At 45.2% G+C, this 15,708-nt stretch overlaps 1 protein-coding gene across 6 annotated transcripts in view; it reads right to left on the bottom strand.

Moving 5' to 3' along the window:
- TNRC6A (trinucleotide repeat containing adaptor 6A) overlaps positions 1-15,708 on the bottom strand; it is a 103,951-nt gene that overhangs the window by 11,308 nt on the left and 76,935 nt on the right. For 5 of the 6 annotated variants that reach the window (XM_044302901.1, XM_044302898.1, XM_044302899.1 and 2 more), the window contains 6 exons: positions 13,372-13,419; positions 3,264-5,807; positions 2,959-3,126; positions 2,579-2,742; positions 154-234; positions 17-68 (listed from right to left, as the gene is read on the bottom strand). In XM_044302901.1, coding sequence (XP_044158836.1) covers positions 17-68; positions 154-234; positions 2,579-2,742; positions 2,959-3,126; positions 3,264-5,807; positions 13,372-13,419 — 3,057 coding nt within the window. The remainder of the gene's footprint in view (positions 1-16; positions 69-153; positions 235-2,578; positions 2,743-2,958; positions 3,127-3,263; positions 5,808-13,371; positions 13,420-15,708) is intronic. The other variant, XM_044302900.1, reaches the window with a different exon arrangement.

Here is a 15,708-nt window from a genome sequence, read left to right as displayed (position 1 = left end):
AAATCTTTTCACACACCTCCAGAAAGGTCCATTTTATTGCTCTGTAAAGTGTCATCTGGTGACTCTCTCTGCAAGAAAAATGTGTGTAAACATTAATCTATACGTTGTACAAGTACGACATGTAAATCCCGTAAAATTCAGAATATAACTTACTGAAAATCCCATGTTATTGAACTGCTTAACGAATGGGTTCATCCAGCCGTCATCCTGTTTATTACCATTTTTCAAATTTCCCTGGGGAAAAATTGAAAAAATTATTATTTGTGCATTTGAAGTGATTCTGACAGAAAACAAAGCTCTAAGGATGGAGCTGAACCGCAATACCAGACACAGCCCATCAGTGGTGCAACTTTTTTTTTTTAGAACAAAAAAACCCAAAACTTTGGATAGGTTCAACTTAACACTTATGTTTAACGGATCCAGCTGGCTGCTATAGCAGAGAACAGTCTGCCAGAGCTCACCTGATACTGCCGTTTACCGCCAGATTCCATTATAGTCAGCTTCCAGCATAAGTTCTGTCAGACAACCATCGATCGTATGCAACAGTTTTTGTCGGACCAAAATCCAGCATAGTCAATAGGGCTCTATGGTGAACGGCTGTATATGGCTAGGCTGGATCCGTTAAACCTACTGTAACTCATTTTTTTTTAATCTCATAAAACCACTTTCCGGTTACACAAAAAAAAACTGCATCAACCTGACTGTAGTGTAGTCTATAGCTAGATGATGAAGTTCTGAGTGTATTTTAACTCCCCCAGTGTAACTGCAATCTGTGACCCCCGCACCCTGTGTTTACATCCTGGTGGAAGACACACGGCGAGCGTCTGTAGCATTGTCTCTGCCTCTCGCAGCTCGAACATTGCAGAGCCAAGGATGCTTGAAACCCTGCAGGAAACCCCCGCCCTAACACAAGGCATCATTGCTGACATGTCTACAGGGCAGGGTCCAGGAGAATGAGCAGAACACTGCCCTCAGAGACAAGGTCACAGATGATGTTGTGTCTGCAAGGCAGAGCCTTACCATGCCTCAGATATTAACATGATGTCATCAGGAAAGGGAACCTACACAGTTTAAAAAGTCACGTGATTGCAACAGAGTGCAGGAAAACGGGGCATTAAAGATGAACAATCACTATTCGTGATAACTTGTTCATTCCTGTCAATTGATGCTGAAAATTGCAAAACTGGAATGCCTCCCAACATAAAGCAGAGAAATTTCTAAAATGAATGCATAACTTATATTCAGTTTCAGATCAAAGCTGAAGGCAGCCAGACAATTCTAGCTACCTGCAACCAACACCAGAGGGAACTTCATGCACACTGAGTTATTACCGAGACCAATGTATAAAACTAGTGTAATTTGCGCACTATAGTGGTGGATGAAAGCAACCAGAATTTTTATTTTTTTTTTAAAGGGGGTTGCCCAAGATTTTGATATTAAAGAAGTTGTCTCATTTGACAAAATGGGGGCATATTGCTAGGATATGCCCCCATTGTCTGATGGGGGCGGGTCCCAGTATTGGGACCCACACCTATCTCCTAAATGGAGCGCTGAAAGTGGTGGAGGGCGCACCGCACATGCGCCTCCATTCATTTCTATGGGGCCACACGAAAATAGCCGAGGGCTTGCTCGGCCATTTCCGTCAGGCCCATAGAAGTGAATGGGAGCGGTGGCCGGTCATGCACTTCTATGGGAAGAGTCCTCCAGCCACCACTTTAGCCCGCTTCATTCTTGATGTACCAGAGGTGGAACCCGCACCTATGAGACAACCCCTTTAATGTCTCAGGATACTCCATAAATATCAGACAGGTGGGGGTCTGACACCCGACACATTCTGCTGAACAGCTGTTACTAAGTAGTGTACAAACTACACAGCTCTGTCAATTGTGTAGTGGCGGAGCTAGCAGAGTTGCCCCCACTGAAGTTAAAGTGATTTTTCTAAGGATAGGTCATCAATACCAGATTAGCAGAGCCCCAACTCCCACCTTCACCCACCGATTAGCTGTTTGAAGAGAATACAGTACTCGTGATATCGCCGCGTTCTCGTCGTCGTTTACCTTTCTTGCGGTTGACATGGCAGTGGCGAACAGGGGTCATTACGACTCCTCCGTCCCATTCACTTGAATGAAACAGGGCAAATGTAGTTACACTGTCCCATTTAAGTGAATGGGATGGAGGAGCGGTAATTCCATTGCTCGCCAATGCAATGAGCACTGCGTTCTCTTCATACAGCTGAATGGCAAGGGTGCTGGCAGTCGGGTCAAGCCGATCTGATATTGATGACCTATCCTGTAGGATAGGTCATCAATATGGGAAAAGCAGAAGACCCCTTTAATGAACATAGCGCTGCAGTTACCAGCTCTGTCCACTACACAACAAATGGCGCTATAAGGTCGTGATCATGGGGGCGCGGGGTGTCAGAACCTTGCCAATCTGATATTGATGGCTTAATCCATGTCAAAATCTCCTTTCACTCTAGGTCTCTGCCAATGACTTGGGTGCTGACTGATATCTAGCGATATAAGTTAATCAGTAAGATTTTTGGACCAAAATAAACCTGATAAAGCTCTGGGCTAACCTTTGAAGGCATTTTCTTCATAAATGGCGGCCAGTTGGTTTCCTGCGAGGAATTGCTGTTCCACATTCCTATTTCCACATCATCTTCATCCCATCCGTTGACACGGCCCCCAGTCCCAGTCATATCATCTCCACACCAGCCACCGTCTTGCATAGATTTGGGACCTGAAATAAATAGAAAGAATTGTTTACCAGCAGCAAGCATACAAGGCAAACAGAAACTGGCACGTAGATTCATAAAAAAAAAGAAATTTTTTGGACAAAACAGATCAAACTGATCATGAAAGAAAGGGACGAATGACGCCATCTACGTGCATAGGAAAACAATGAGCATGCTATTTTTATGCTTTAAAAGAATAAAACATTTGTAAAAGTCCATACCGGGTTTGCCTGAGACCTGTTGACCAATGGGAGTATGGCTCCAACCAGATGATGCCATGTCAGAATTTTGCTCCCCCCAGCTGCCAGCAGTTTCCATGGGTTTACCCCACGCAGCGGTGCCATTATCCACAGATGGAGCTGCCGGCTCTGACCAAGTGTCTCCCCAACCTAAAATAAGCCACAAAATAATAAAATGAGCTTTAAATTTACAGTAAAACGAACATCAAATGTAAACAAGTGGCTTCTGCTCTCTAGAGCAAAAAGAGCAACTACACAGGCTGCAAAATACATTTGAAGAAACTTACCGGAGCCACTGCTGCTCTCCTTGTTTGGCACTGCACTTGTGGGTGGGGGCAGATGATGCCCTTGGGTTGGATGTTCAGCCCCACTGGTGGTGGTGGTGGTGGTGGTATTAGATGTATTTTTATCCCACATGTTCACATTCTTGTATTTGTACTGACTCGGATCTCCCCAGGCCGCAGTTCCATCATCTATTTCCATTTTGCGTCGAATGGACTCTGGAGAAGGCTCTTCCCAACCGGTCGGCTCCTCTTCTCTTATTGGAGTTGACAAAGGTCCGCCTAACCAGCTCGATGGTTTATTGTTGGCTGGTTGGCCTCCCCAGTTTCCGGTCTCTGGCTTCTTCCCCCTTTCTGTGGAGTTATTTGATTGCAGATGATCACTCTCCATTTCAGATGGACCACATTTGGAAGCATCTCCACCTCCTTGGTTTAACCTTGTCGGTTCTGCCCATCCTTGGCTTGCGTTTGCTTTAGATCCGTCGACCCAACCGGAATTGTTATTGGCATTCACACTACCCCAGGAGTTGGATTTTTTATCTCCCCAACCTGAGCCAGACTTTTCGCTGTCACTGCTAGAACTAGACTTTGTTGCACCCCAATGATTACTTTTGGAATTTTCTCCCCAGCCATCGTTACTGTGCCCACCCCAACCTTGTTTGACCTTTTGTGCATCGTTCCAAGTAGATTTGTCCTCTTTACCCCATGATTGATTGCTCTTGACCGTTCCAGTAGTAGCAGCAAATTGATCCCCCCAATTCCCTTGGCTTACAGAGCCTTTGGCATCACCCCACCCTGTAGCAGGCTTTGGATCTCCCCACTCAGATACTGATGAGGTATCATTGCTATTAGGGTTGGGTTTCTCCACCCATCCCCCTGAGTTAGAAGTCTTTGACACAGAGGCCCCCCAAGCTTCTGTTCCATTGTCAGTCTTCCTGTCGCTCCGAGGCGAAGCAGCTTTAATGTTCCAAGCAGTGTTCTGTTTAATAGGAGTCTGACCCCAGCCAGTGTTGCACAAGACCCGAGGGTCCAGGTCACCTCGATTTACAATACTTTGGAGTAATGTCTGTTGGTCCACTTTCCTTCTGTCCACAGGCTGAAGCCCACCGATTTGCTCGCTCTGGCTTCCAGTGCTGTCTACGCTACCTTCGCTTTCCCCTGTACTTTTGGCCCATACATTACTTGTCTCATTGCCCCTAGACCCTGTTGGATTTTGCCCTGCATTCTCTTCCTCTGCAGATTTCCAGCCGTTTGATGCTTTCCTGCCATTTTCTGAATTCTCTCCCTCATTGGAATGCTGATTACTATTAGAAGCTTTGTTCCAATCTCCGTTCGCTATGTTAGTGCCAGTGTTTTGTGCTGGGTTTCCCCATCCTCTGGGATTTCCACCAGAAGTCCCTCCATTTTCGCTTCCCCAATGCATATTTTGGGAGTTTACAGTCCCCGACTCCCATAATCCTCCTTTATTCCCGTTGATTTTAAAGTTTGGGCCGCTGGGCCCGTTCATACCCGGCTGCATTATTGTCGCATTCACAGTGTCGCCATTAGCTTGCCCTTTAGGGACTGAACTTTTGTCTCCGGAGTAGTTTGAGCCGGAGGTACCCCATGTAGTACCGTATGATCCGCCGTTTGTTTCCTCCCCATTGCTAAGGTGAGGAATGGAAGTGCCATTTGTAACTGAAGGGGTGTGAAGTGGAGAATGATTCATGGTGCCCACACTCCACGCCCCGTGCCCTGTAGAATGAGGCAGTTCGTTTGTCTGCATTACACCAGCAGAGTTTGGTAAACTAGAGGTCATAAAGTTAGTAGTGTTATTTGGTCCAGTCATTTCAGTGTTAAGGTTTTGAGGTTGTCCACCATAAGAAGCCTTCTGTGTACCATTAAGTTCACAATCTCCATTCTCCTGAATGTTTCCCCAGGAGCCCGGGTTAGAGCTTCCCATTTTAGGGTTAATACTCCGATTGTTAGACACCTGACCTATAGTACTACTTGTGCCAGAATTATTAGACCCTTTATGGGTATGTCCATTGCTGTCCAAAACAGGCCAGGCACCATGGTTGCCATTCATGTTCAAAGTGCTTGGATTCACAACTCCGTTCACCGAATTGCTGACGGCGCCCCAAGCATTCATCCGGTTGTGCCTACTGTCTGATTTGCTATCGGGGCCATCTTGGCATGTGCTTATCATGGGTCCGTGAGTTACACCCCAAGGCCCATTAATACTTCCATTGCCTGCATTATTGCTGTTGCTGCCGACCAAAAGCTTGCTTTGAGAACTGTGCCCAATGCCATTCCTTATGGTATCCATTTCCCCTACGGCGTCTCCAAATGGCACGATGTGGCTTTTTTCCAGCCCGCAGTTTGTGGTGGATTCAATATCCATACATTCTGAAGCTATTTCTGGGCTGCTGCCTGTGATGGATGGCCACGCTTCCTTGTCTGTGCCGTCTACAATAACCTTATCCCAATTTGTGCCTGAATCACCGTTGGAAGAGACTGATCCCCAGTGCGAATTTTCATAGTGAGATCCTAGACTAGCGTGATTGATATCTGGGAAAACAGAAGCAGAAAGCATGGATGTCAGTGCAGTCGCTGGTTAGGATCAGTTTATGTAACATATTCGCAATTTGTGTGTGAAGCATTAAAGCTGACCCATTGTAAAAACCCAACAGGATCGTGGAATAATTTACGAAGCAGAACAGCAAGCGCTACATGGGTTATCACTGCTACTGTAAGGCCCTTTTCAGACTAGCGAGTTTTCCCTGCGGGTGCAATGCGTGACGTGAACAGATTGCACCCGCGCTGAATACTGACCAATTCATTTCAATGGGGCTGTGTATAGGAGCGTTGTTTTACACATAATTTATGTGTTGCGTGAAAATCGCAGCATGTTCTATATTCTGCGTTTTTCACGCAGCCCTGGCCCCATAGAAGTGAATGGGGTTTTAGTAAAAAACGCATTGCACCCGGAAGCAGGTGCGGATGCGATGCGTTTTTCACTGATGGTTGCTAAGAGAAATTTGAAAGGGCTCTTTCACACAAGCAGATGCTGTGCGGGTAATAAGCTGCGTGAAGGAGAGCCAAGCCCTGTTCCGGACAGCAGAGACACTGAGCATTAACATGATTGATAATGCTCCGTGCCCCTCTGTGATCTTTTTACTACAAAATCACGGTGACAACTTTATCTCACTGTGATTTTGTAGTAAAGAGATCACAGAGAGGCACGGAGCATTATCAGTCATGTTAATGCTCCGTGTCTCTGCTGTCTGGAGCGCGGCTTGGCACTCTCACGCAGCGGATTACCTTAAAGTGCCCTAAACCTTCCGTTTTTTATCACGCGCGCGCGAAAAACCCATTGCACCAGTGCGGGAAAAACTGAACGCAATCGCAGACAAAACTGACTGAAACTTGCATGCAAAATGGTCTGAGTTTCACTGAACGCAACCTAAAAGCATACGGACCTAATCCGTATTGTTCGTGTGAAAGAGGACTAACTAATGCAAATACAATTGGGATCACGCAATCATGCCCCGATAGGATTACTGTGGCACACATCTAATCAGTAAGTGTTTATTTTTTAACAGATGGCCTGCTTGGCACAGGGAACAGGAGTACATTACATTAAAAAAATGCTAATTATTTACATCGTTTTGGAAGGTTTTGTACCTATACTGCATAGGAAATGAATTTAAAGAAGTATTCCCATCCCGAGGATATGCCATTTGCTTTATGGATTGGTGGGGCTTCAAACTCTGGAACCTCCATGAGCCCAAGAATGAACGGATGCATCACTGACTTTCTTTAGTGCCAGATCCAGGTTTGTTCAGTTTCTTGCGGGGGTTTCGCAACTGGTCAAAAAACAGAACAAACCAGAACGGAAGGCATCCTGTACTGGTTTGCTCCCATTGACAATGAATGGGGAAAAGCTGAAGCGTTTTGCCCTGGTTTTGAGAACCTCTTCCAGATCTCAAAATTGGAATGTAAGAGACATATGTGAAAGTAGCCTAAAAAAAAAAAATGTAAAATAATCAAAAGTAACATTCATAGGGTCAGTTCACAAAAAGAGGCAACAGCATTCTGTTTATAAGGTGGCAAATCTTGGGCTTTGTTCACATCTGTGCTGGACGCACCCATCAGAGATTGTCACGTTATGGAGAAAAATACGATGGCTGCAAGTAGTGTTATTTTTTCAGTCAAAAGGACCGCTGACAGACCCTACTAAAAGGTGACGTTATCAACCCAACACAGCGCTGTGACTTCTGTTATCAATGGAAGCCACAAAGTAGATAAAGGGTTTAAACGGAAATTTCCATAATAAGAGAGAAAAAAATAATTCCAACAAAAAATTTAAAACATGGATCCCACATCAGCATGCTATGCATTGATGTATTGCTTCTCAGCATTGCTTCAACACCATAATCCACTAACAAAACAAGGTCCCCTGTACATGTTTTGACCACAATGCTTTAACTCACCACATCAAGGTTGCCTCCTTCGAGTGGGTACCTACTCTTTGGCACAGCACCATGTGGCGACCACCGCTGCGCCAGCAGGTGGCATCTCAGCAGTCCAACAGCTCCCATGCTCTCATGTGGTCTCAGGAACTACACCAAAACCAATTAGGAATTTATTAACCCTTATGCAGTCTCCTGGGTGCTGTTGGACTGCTGGAATCCATAACGGAATGCCTTTAGAAGCATTCCGTCATAATAGAAGTCTATGGCACGCAGGACTCTCCTGCATAATGGAATCGGGACAGATCCGTTTTGCAGCCCATAGACTTCTATTATGACAGAATGAATAACAGAATGCCGCTAAGCTTTCTGTTATGCATTCCATCGTAAAATTGCGTTATGTTCCTTGGTAACGGAATCCAGAAAGCAATTTTGCTTTTACCACCAAGCGAAGCGTGAACGAACTTCAAAATATGAAATTCGCTCATCTCTAGTCAATACATATACAAATGCCTTGTGTACATTATGTAGATTACAGTGCTGTATACTACTAATTACGCAGAGACGCGATGTGAATTGTGCTAAGCAGCAATAATAGGTCAATGCATAGCAAGGGGATGTGCGATCCACATTTCTGTGTTTCGTACCAGAAGCAGCCTCATTCCAGTCCATGGATTGTCTGCCATTGCTGCTCAGTCCCATACGATTGACAGTGAACGAGCTGCAATACCACACACAGACTATGGACAGGTGTGGCGCTGTGTCTGGGAAAACCTTCAAATCCTGGAAAACTCCCTTTAAGAAGATGGTAAATAACCCAATTGTCAAGAAGAAAATCCTGGTGTCCGTCCCGACACTTGGGACCTACATAGAGTTTCAGCTTTGTCCGGAGAATTCCTTGAATTGTGTCGGTCCAGGACACAGAATGGACAGTGACCACTAAAATGACTACTGCCTGTTTTAGTTCATCAGCTTTTCCCACCTCGAGGGAAAGAAAAAGTGCAATGAAAACCAGCCCTGAACAAAGACGTGCAGGGAGGGAATTAACTTCCTATCTGTTCCCTGGAAATCCATAAAAAACAATGAAAAAAAAAGGAGGGGGACGGGGGCGAGACTTCATTTCTCTGGAACAGTCCTGAAAGTCTGAATGCGTACCTAAAAAAACATCCAAAAAGCTCCTAGCAACAGGTCTTAAACTGCAGTCGCCAGCTATTCATGTAACAGCGCGGATTCCAGAGGCACTAACTCATCGGGTAAAAATAACCCCATATTGTAAACAGCAGCGGTGACGCGAGACGGGACTGCAACTCTCACTCTCCAAACTTTGAAGCAAGAAAGAGAAAGCAACCAAAAGAAGACAGCCGTGACACAGAATATAACCCCTCCATGACTGATACTGCAAGCTGTCGTCCAGGACAAGCTCTCTATTTGCATTTCACCTTTTTACTTCGCTCTTCAAAGAAACACACATTTTTCCTGCTCTCTCTCGGATTACCTTTGAATGTACGTAAAGGGGTGGTCCAGGATGTTAAGAATATTGCCTACCCGCTGGAAGCAAGACAAAAAAAAATAAAAAATAATAACCCACCACTCCAGTGATCTCTACTCTGCCCGATGAAAAAACATTACGTCCACCATTCACTGCAGCCAATCACTGGTGTATATACCCCACTGGGTCCAGCGATTGGCTGCAGCGGTCACGTGAATTGCTTATGATGTCATCGCTGCAAAACTGGCAGAGAATCTAACAGGTAATAACTCAATTTAAAGAGGTATTCCGGTTACATTCATTTATCCCTTATCCACTCTGTTATTGCGGAAATTCCCATAGAAATAAATGAAGCAGTTGCATGTTCATTTCAGGGGGCCGCAGGGGATGGCGAGCCCCCGTTCTTGCGATCGGTGGGGGTCCCAGAGGCAGGAACCCACCAATCTAATAGTTATAACCTATCCTGTAGATAAGTGATAACCAGAATACCCCTTTAAGTGAATGGTTGCAGATCCATGTACAGCAGGTGACCTGGTCTCTGATGCGCAGGAAAACCTTAGGTAGCATCAGGCAGACGCCCTTTTTAGTCTCAGAATGCACTCCCTTTGCAATAATGCCACCATCTCATAAGATGGGACTAGTCCTTTAAGTGAAAACACAAGACTTGTCGACATCTTAGGAGTCTTTGGTAGATGCTTAGAAGTAATTGTCCACAGCAGACCGAGTAAGTGACCAACAAACCGCCCAGGAGGAAACGCCTGGCCTCAAAATGAAGGCAGCCATAATGAGAAGTGAAAAGTATGCGCAAGTCAAAGCCCGCTTGTACAAACAGGCCCGACTCCACACAACCAGTCGTAATTTCCTCAGGAACAAGCACACACAAAGTCCTGAAATTATCCTGGAAACTTAACCAACCCGAGGCCATGTCTGGTTGTCAAGACATGAAAAACACTATGAAGATGAGTTTTCAGAATTTCTATTTCTACAAGCTGCAAGCATAAGATGACATCCAAATGACAGGCCAAGTGTACACCAAGTAGGATGTGGACGCCAGAGGTCAAGCTACATTTTTTTCTGGAAGAGTACGAAAGTTACAGTAATTTAAATAGTTAATATGAAGGCCTACATAACATTAAGGGGTTGCTATTTATGCAGGGAAACCATTACTAGTATCTAGAACTGTCTTCCATGCATAAATAGCTAATTTAGACAATTTAAAAGGGGGGTCACTGTTGCGCCGAGGGGGGGGGGGGGGTGGGAATCGGCACCACTGAGGACCACTGTTGCGCCAAGGGGGTCGGCACCACTGAGGACCACTGTTGCGCCAAGGGGGTCGGCACCACTGAGGACCACTGTTGAGGCTTAAAGGGTTTGTCCCAAGATCGATATTTATCACTTGTCGTTAAAGAAGACCCCTCACCTCTCCGGATTTGTCTGTTTTGGAAACTACTTGCACTCCCCATGTAACAACAACCCTGGAGCATCTATTCGTATGACCTTATGTTGCACTATTCCTCTGTTATTAGTTATGAATGACAACCAGCAGAATTATAAATGCAGCTCTGGGGTATAATACAGCAAGTATTTACAAAGTTACTCCACTTCAGTAGATTATAGGGCTAACACCACCATGTATATGATCAGTAAGGCCCAACCACTGGTGTCCCCCTTGATCAAGAGAACAGTGAACCCATGTTTCCCTATCTGAACGAAGCAGCGGTCATACATGCTCTCTGCGGCTCTATTCATTGTCTATAGGACCGCTGGAGACAGGCAAGCACTTGTACTATCTGTAGCAGTCCTGTACAGAATGGAGAGGAAGTGAGCAAACATGGCTGCTAAAACAAGGGGTCACCATTCTCACTATTGAAGCGGGCCCCAGCAGTCAGACTCCAGCCGATCTGACCCTTATCTCCTGTCCTGTGAATAGTGGATAAGTGTTGGTCGTGGGGCACCCACTTTAAAGTGATCTATTGGGAAATAATACTGGGGACCTAATCTTAGGAAAGATGAGCAATATCAGACCAGTGGAGAATGCATTGTGGCCTTTTCATAGTATACCATGCACAGCGCTGTACAGTGGCTGTGCTTGGTACTGCAGCTCAATCCCATTCACTTGTATGGAAGAGCTGCAGAATGGCCATGTGACCAATGGACGTGACACCACAGCCTCCTTAAAAAGTTCATCGTCGAGCTGGCCAAAAGTCAGACTCCTACCGATAGATACTGATGACCTACCTAAGTACAAGTCCCAGAAACACCTTTAACTTTACATGAAGACAAACAGTTGTTAAAAGGACATACCCTTTATAAAATATTAGATATATATATATATATATATATATATATATATACATATACACATACATATATATACACACACACATGTCGCTTTCAGCATTGTACTGGATTTTGATAGAGAACTAAAGGGGAGGATGTTTTACTTCTCCATTAAACCCCCCCCCCCCTCCCCCTAAAACCACTGAACTCTGATGACGGGAATTGGGGTCTAGGATAAGTCCTGGTCTATGGCTCTGAACTCCGCACCCAGATACCTCAATAACTACCGACTGAAGCATTGCTAGACGATAACATGCAGATGGCAGCACATCAGTTGTGGGAAGATCAAAGCACATGCAAATATACCAGAAAAAATTATGGAGGTCACAAACTTTAAAGGGAACCTGTCACCAGTTTTATGGTGTCCTAACTAAGGGCAACATAAATAAGTGACTGATTCGCTTATCAAAATGCTGGGTCACTTTCTTTAATTGACCCAGTCAATCTGCCAACATCTTGTATTGAAAAGCTCCAGCTGATAATGATGAGTCATGAATATTCATGAGCTCCTGACTCCCCGCCCACCTGCTGCTGAATGACAGTTTGTTTCCATATGAATCAGCAGCAGGTGGGCAGGGGAGTGGCTATAGCTGTTAATTAAATATACGCTAGACTCAAATCAGCTCATTAGCATGCGGCATCTTTGTGTGTATATTATGAGGTATCATCTGTCACACCAGTAAGTGAATACATCTAAGGTACTTTTTAGTAGTTAATGATTGTATATAATTAGTTAGATTAAAATCAAATATCCACATGACAGGTTCCCTTTAAAGGGAACCTGTCATGTGGATATTGGATTATAATCTAACTAATTATATACAATCATTAACTACTAAAAAGTGCCTTAGATGTATTCACTTACTGGTGTGACAGATGGTTACCTCATAATATACACACAAAGATGCCGCATGCCAATGAGCTGTTTCGAGTCCGGCGTGAGGTCATCGAGTCCAGCGTATATTAAATTCAGAGCTATAGCCACTCCCCTGCCCACCTGCTGCTGATTCCTATGGAAACAAACTGTCATTCAGCAGCAGGTGGGCGGGGAGAGTCAGGAGCTCATGAATATTCATGACTCATCATTATCAGCTGGAGCTTTTCAATACAAGATGTTGGCAGATTGACTGGGTCAATTAAAGAAAGTGACCCAGCATTTTGATAAGCGAATCAGTCACTTATTTATGTTGCCCTTAGTTAGGACACCATAAAACTGGTGACAGGTTCCCTTTAAGTTACTTTATAATTTTCTGTGAAAAAAAATAAAATAAAAATTCAGGACAAGCTTCTTTTTAGATCATATAAACTCTAGACCAGTGGGTAGAATAGCCCAAAGGCAAAGTTGAAATATGCATATGCAGTATGTACACAGACTAGTAGGGGATGTTGGATAGTCGGAAGTAACAGTTCAATGGAGAACTAGACCGAGTCAAGTATGTAACAGTGGAAAGGTTTGGCCTCTTGATTTCAATAGACACCGTAATACCCAATTCTCCCCGTAGGGTTGCTGCAGTGGAATTTAATACTTGATGCTGGGTTCCTCCACAGATTACAGCAGATCACTAGGGGACCCAGCAGCTGGAAACCATGTGATCAAACTGCACCTTTAACCGTTATTAGGACAAAACGATTGAGCATTCATTTACAAAAGCTACTTCTGAGCAAATACGTAAAAATGCAAACAGAAACCATGCATGCGATTTACAAGCCACAGGCAGCGGAAGCAGGACGGCTGCTAGCACACAGGACACTAGGACTGCAATCAGCAGCAGCAACCCAATCAAAAGCAAGAAGCGCACAAAAGAATTAGGCTGGAAAAATAAAAATTCACCTAGCTGATTAGGGGAGTGGCTGACCAAATCCCGAATGGGAGGCATGCCTACGGGAAAGCAAGAGATTAAAACGTTATTTCTTCATCCAATCTGTGATACAACTAGTGAGGATCCGAATTAAGTGACAGAGCGGTCTGGATCACATTACAGCAGAAGCGGCTGTGCCCTACACAATTACCAGGTCGCTAAGTCTACCTTCACACTTGCGCTTTCCCTTTCCGCTATTGAGATCCGTCATAGGTTCTCAATAGCGGGAGAAAGCGCTTTTGTTTTGTTCCCATTCATTGTCAATGGGGACAAAACTCAACTGAACAAAACTGAGTGCACCAGAATGCATTCCGTTCCGTTTTGTTGAATCCCCATCGCGGACAGAATAACGCTACAAGCAGCGTTTTTTTTCTGTCCGCGATGTTGTGCGAAGCAAGACAGATCCGTCATGACTAACAGTAGAAAACGGATCCGTCCCCCTTTGACTTTCAATGGAGTTCATGACGGATCCGTCTTGGCTATGTTAAAGATAATACAACCGGATCTGTTCATAATGGATGCAGAGATTTGTATTATCAATCAGTTTTTGCTGATTCATGACGTCTCCAGCAAAAACCCTGGTGTGAAAGTAGCCTTACCCAACATGGCAATCAGAAGCAAATACATTTATTTTCCTAGGGAGTCAGAGGGGTTTCAGGCGCAATATAAAACATATGTTGTGTTATACATTCTTTAGGATGTATTCTCACTTCATAACGGCAATGGCAAGTCACTAGGATATGCCATCACTAAGATTGGTTGGCGTCCACCTTTTGGGACCCACACTAATTCTGCAGATGGCCTCTTCACAGCAGCGCTCTGACACCTGACTGTGCGGGGAACTGCAATATGACTGATGTTGCTGACAAAAAATAAATAAAATAAAAATAAAAAAGATTTTTGTACTTGCTGTAAAATCAGTTTCTCTTCCGTTCATTGGGGGACACGGGTTTGACCGTGGGTATAACTGTTGCCAATAGGAGGTGACACTAAGCACAAAAGTGTGAGCTCCTCGCTCCTGCTATACCCTTCCTACAGGGACCAAGCTAAATCAGTTTGTGCAAAAACAGTAGGAGAAGCAAAAGGAAACCAAACAATGTACAAACCCAGAATCACGCAGACCACAATGAGGCCCGTAACCAGAGAGAACTCTGCACCCCAGAGAAGCGCCAGAAGATGCAAAATTTGGAAAAGGTGTGCAAAGACTACCTGGTAGCCACCCTGCACACTTGAAGGGCCAAAGCCCCATGATGTACTGCCCAAGAGGCTCCCGCTGCCCGAGCAGAATGAGCAGTAACCCGGAAGGGCGGGGCCCGGTCACTGATACGGTACGCTTCCACAATGGCCAAACTAATACATCAGGAAATGGAAACTTTGGACACAGCCAGCCCTCGTCTCTGTCCCTCTGAAATGACGAATAGTGAATCCATCCTTCAGAAAGAGGACATTCAAGACAGATAGATGCGAACAGCCTGAACCAAAACCAGAGTGTGGACAGACTGCTCATGAGGATGAGACGGGGCAGGACAAAAGGAAAGGAGAATAATCTCTTCATTGAGATGGAATGCCGACACGACCTTCGGAAGGAAGGACTGGACACGGCGAAGGACTACCTTGTCCTGATGGAGGATAAGGAAGGGCGACATGACAGAGCTGCTAGTTGTGACACCCTACGGATGGAAGTGATTGGCCTTTTTGGTGACACCTGCTACAAAGGCTCAAACGCAGAGGACTGGAGAGCGCTGAGCACCAGATTAAGGTCTCAAGGATTCAGTGGAGGCAGAAAGGTCCAAACCGCAAAAAGTGAAGCTAAGTTCTGCTAAAAAAGAATGGAAAGGGCCGAAACGTGCCCTTTGAGGGAACTGACAGCCAGCCCCAAGTCCATGCCCGACTGCAGGAAAGACGAGTCGCGGCAATGAGAACTGAATGGGAGACACCTGGTGGCATTCACACCAACTAAAGTAGGACTTCCAGGTCCAGTGATAGATCAGGGAGGACGACAGCTTCCTAGCCCGAATCATGGTCTGGAAAACAGCATCCGAGAAACCCCCGAGTCCTTAGTACGGAGTCTTCGACCCTAAATTCGGGTAGAAGATCGGTCCCTGTGACAAGAGGTCCTCCCAAGAGATTGTCGAGAACTCCCTGTCAGCCCCGGAGACTGGCGTCCGTCGTCAACACTATCCAGCGGAGGGGAAGGAAGGAGCGGCCCGATGTCAGCATCGTAGACATCAACCACCACTGAAGGTCTCGGCTCATCGGGTCAGGAAGACTGATGAGTCAATTAAGGGAGGTCGGGGAATAGTCCCAAA

This window comes from Bufo gargarizans, chromosome 8, assembly GCF_014858855.1.
Source record: "Bufo gargarizans isolate SCDJY-AF-19 chromosome 8, ASM1485885v1, whole genome shotgun sequence".
NCBI lineage: Eukaryota > Metazoa > Chordata > Amphibia > Anura > Bufonidae > Bufo > Bufo gargarizans.
Note: the sequence above shows the minus strand (reverse complement) of the source record. Positions and strands in the feature narration are given on the sequence as shown.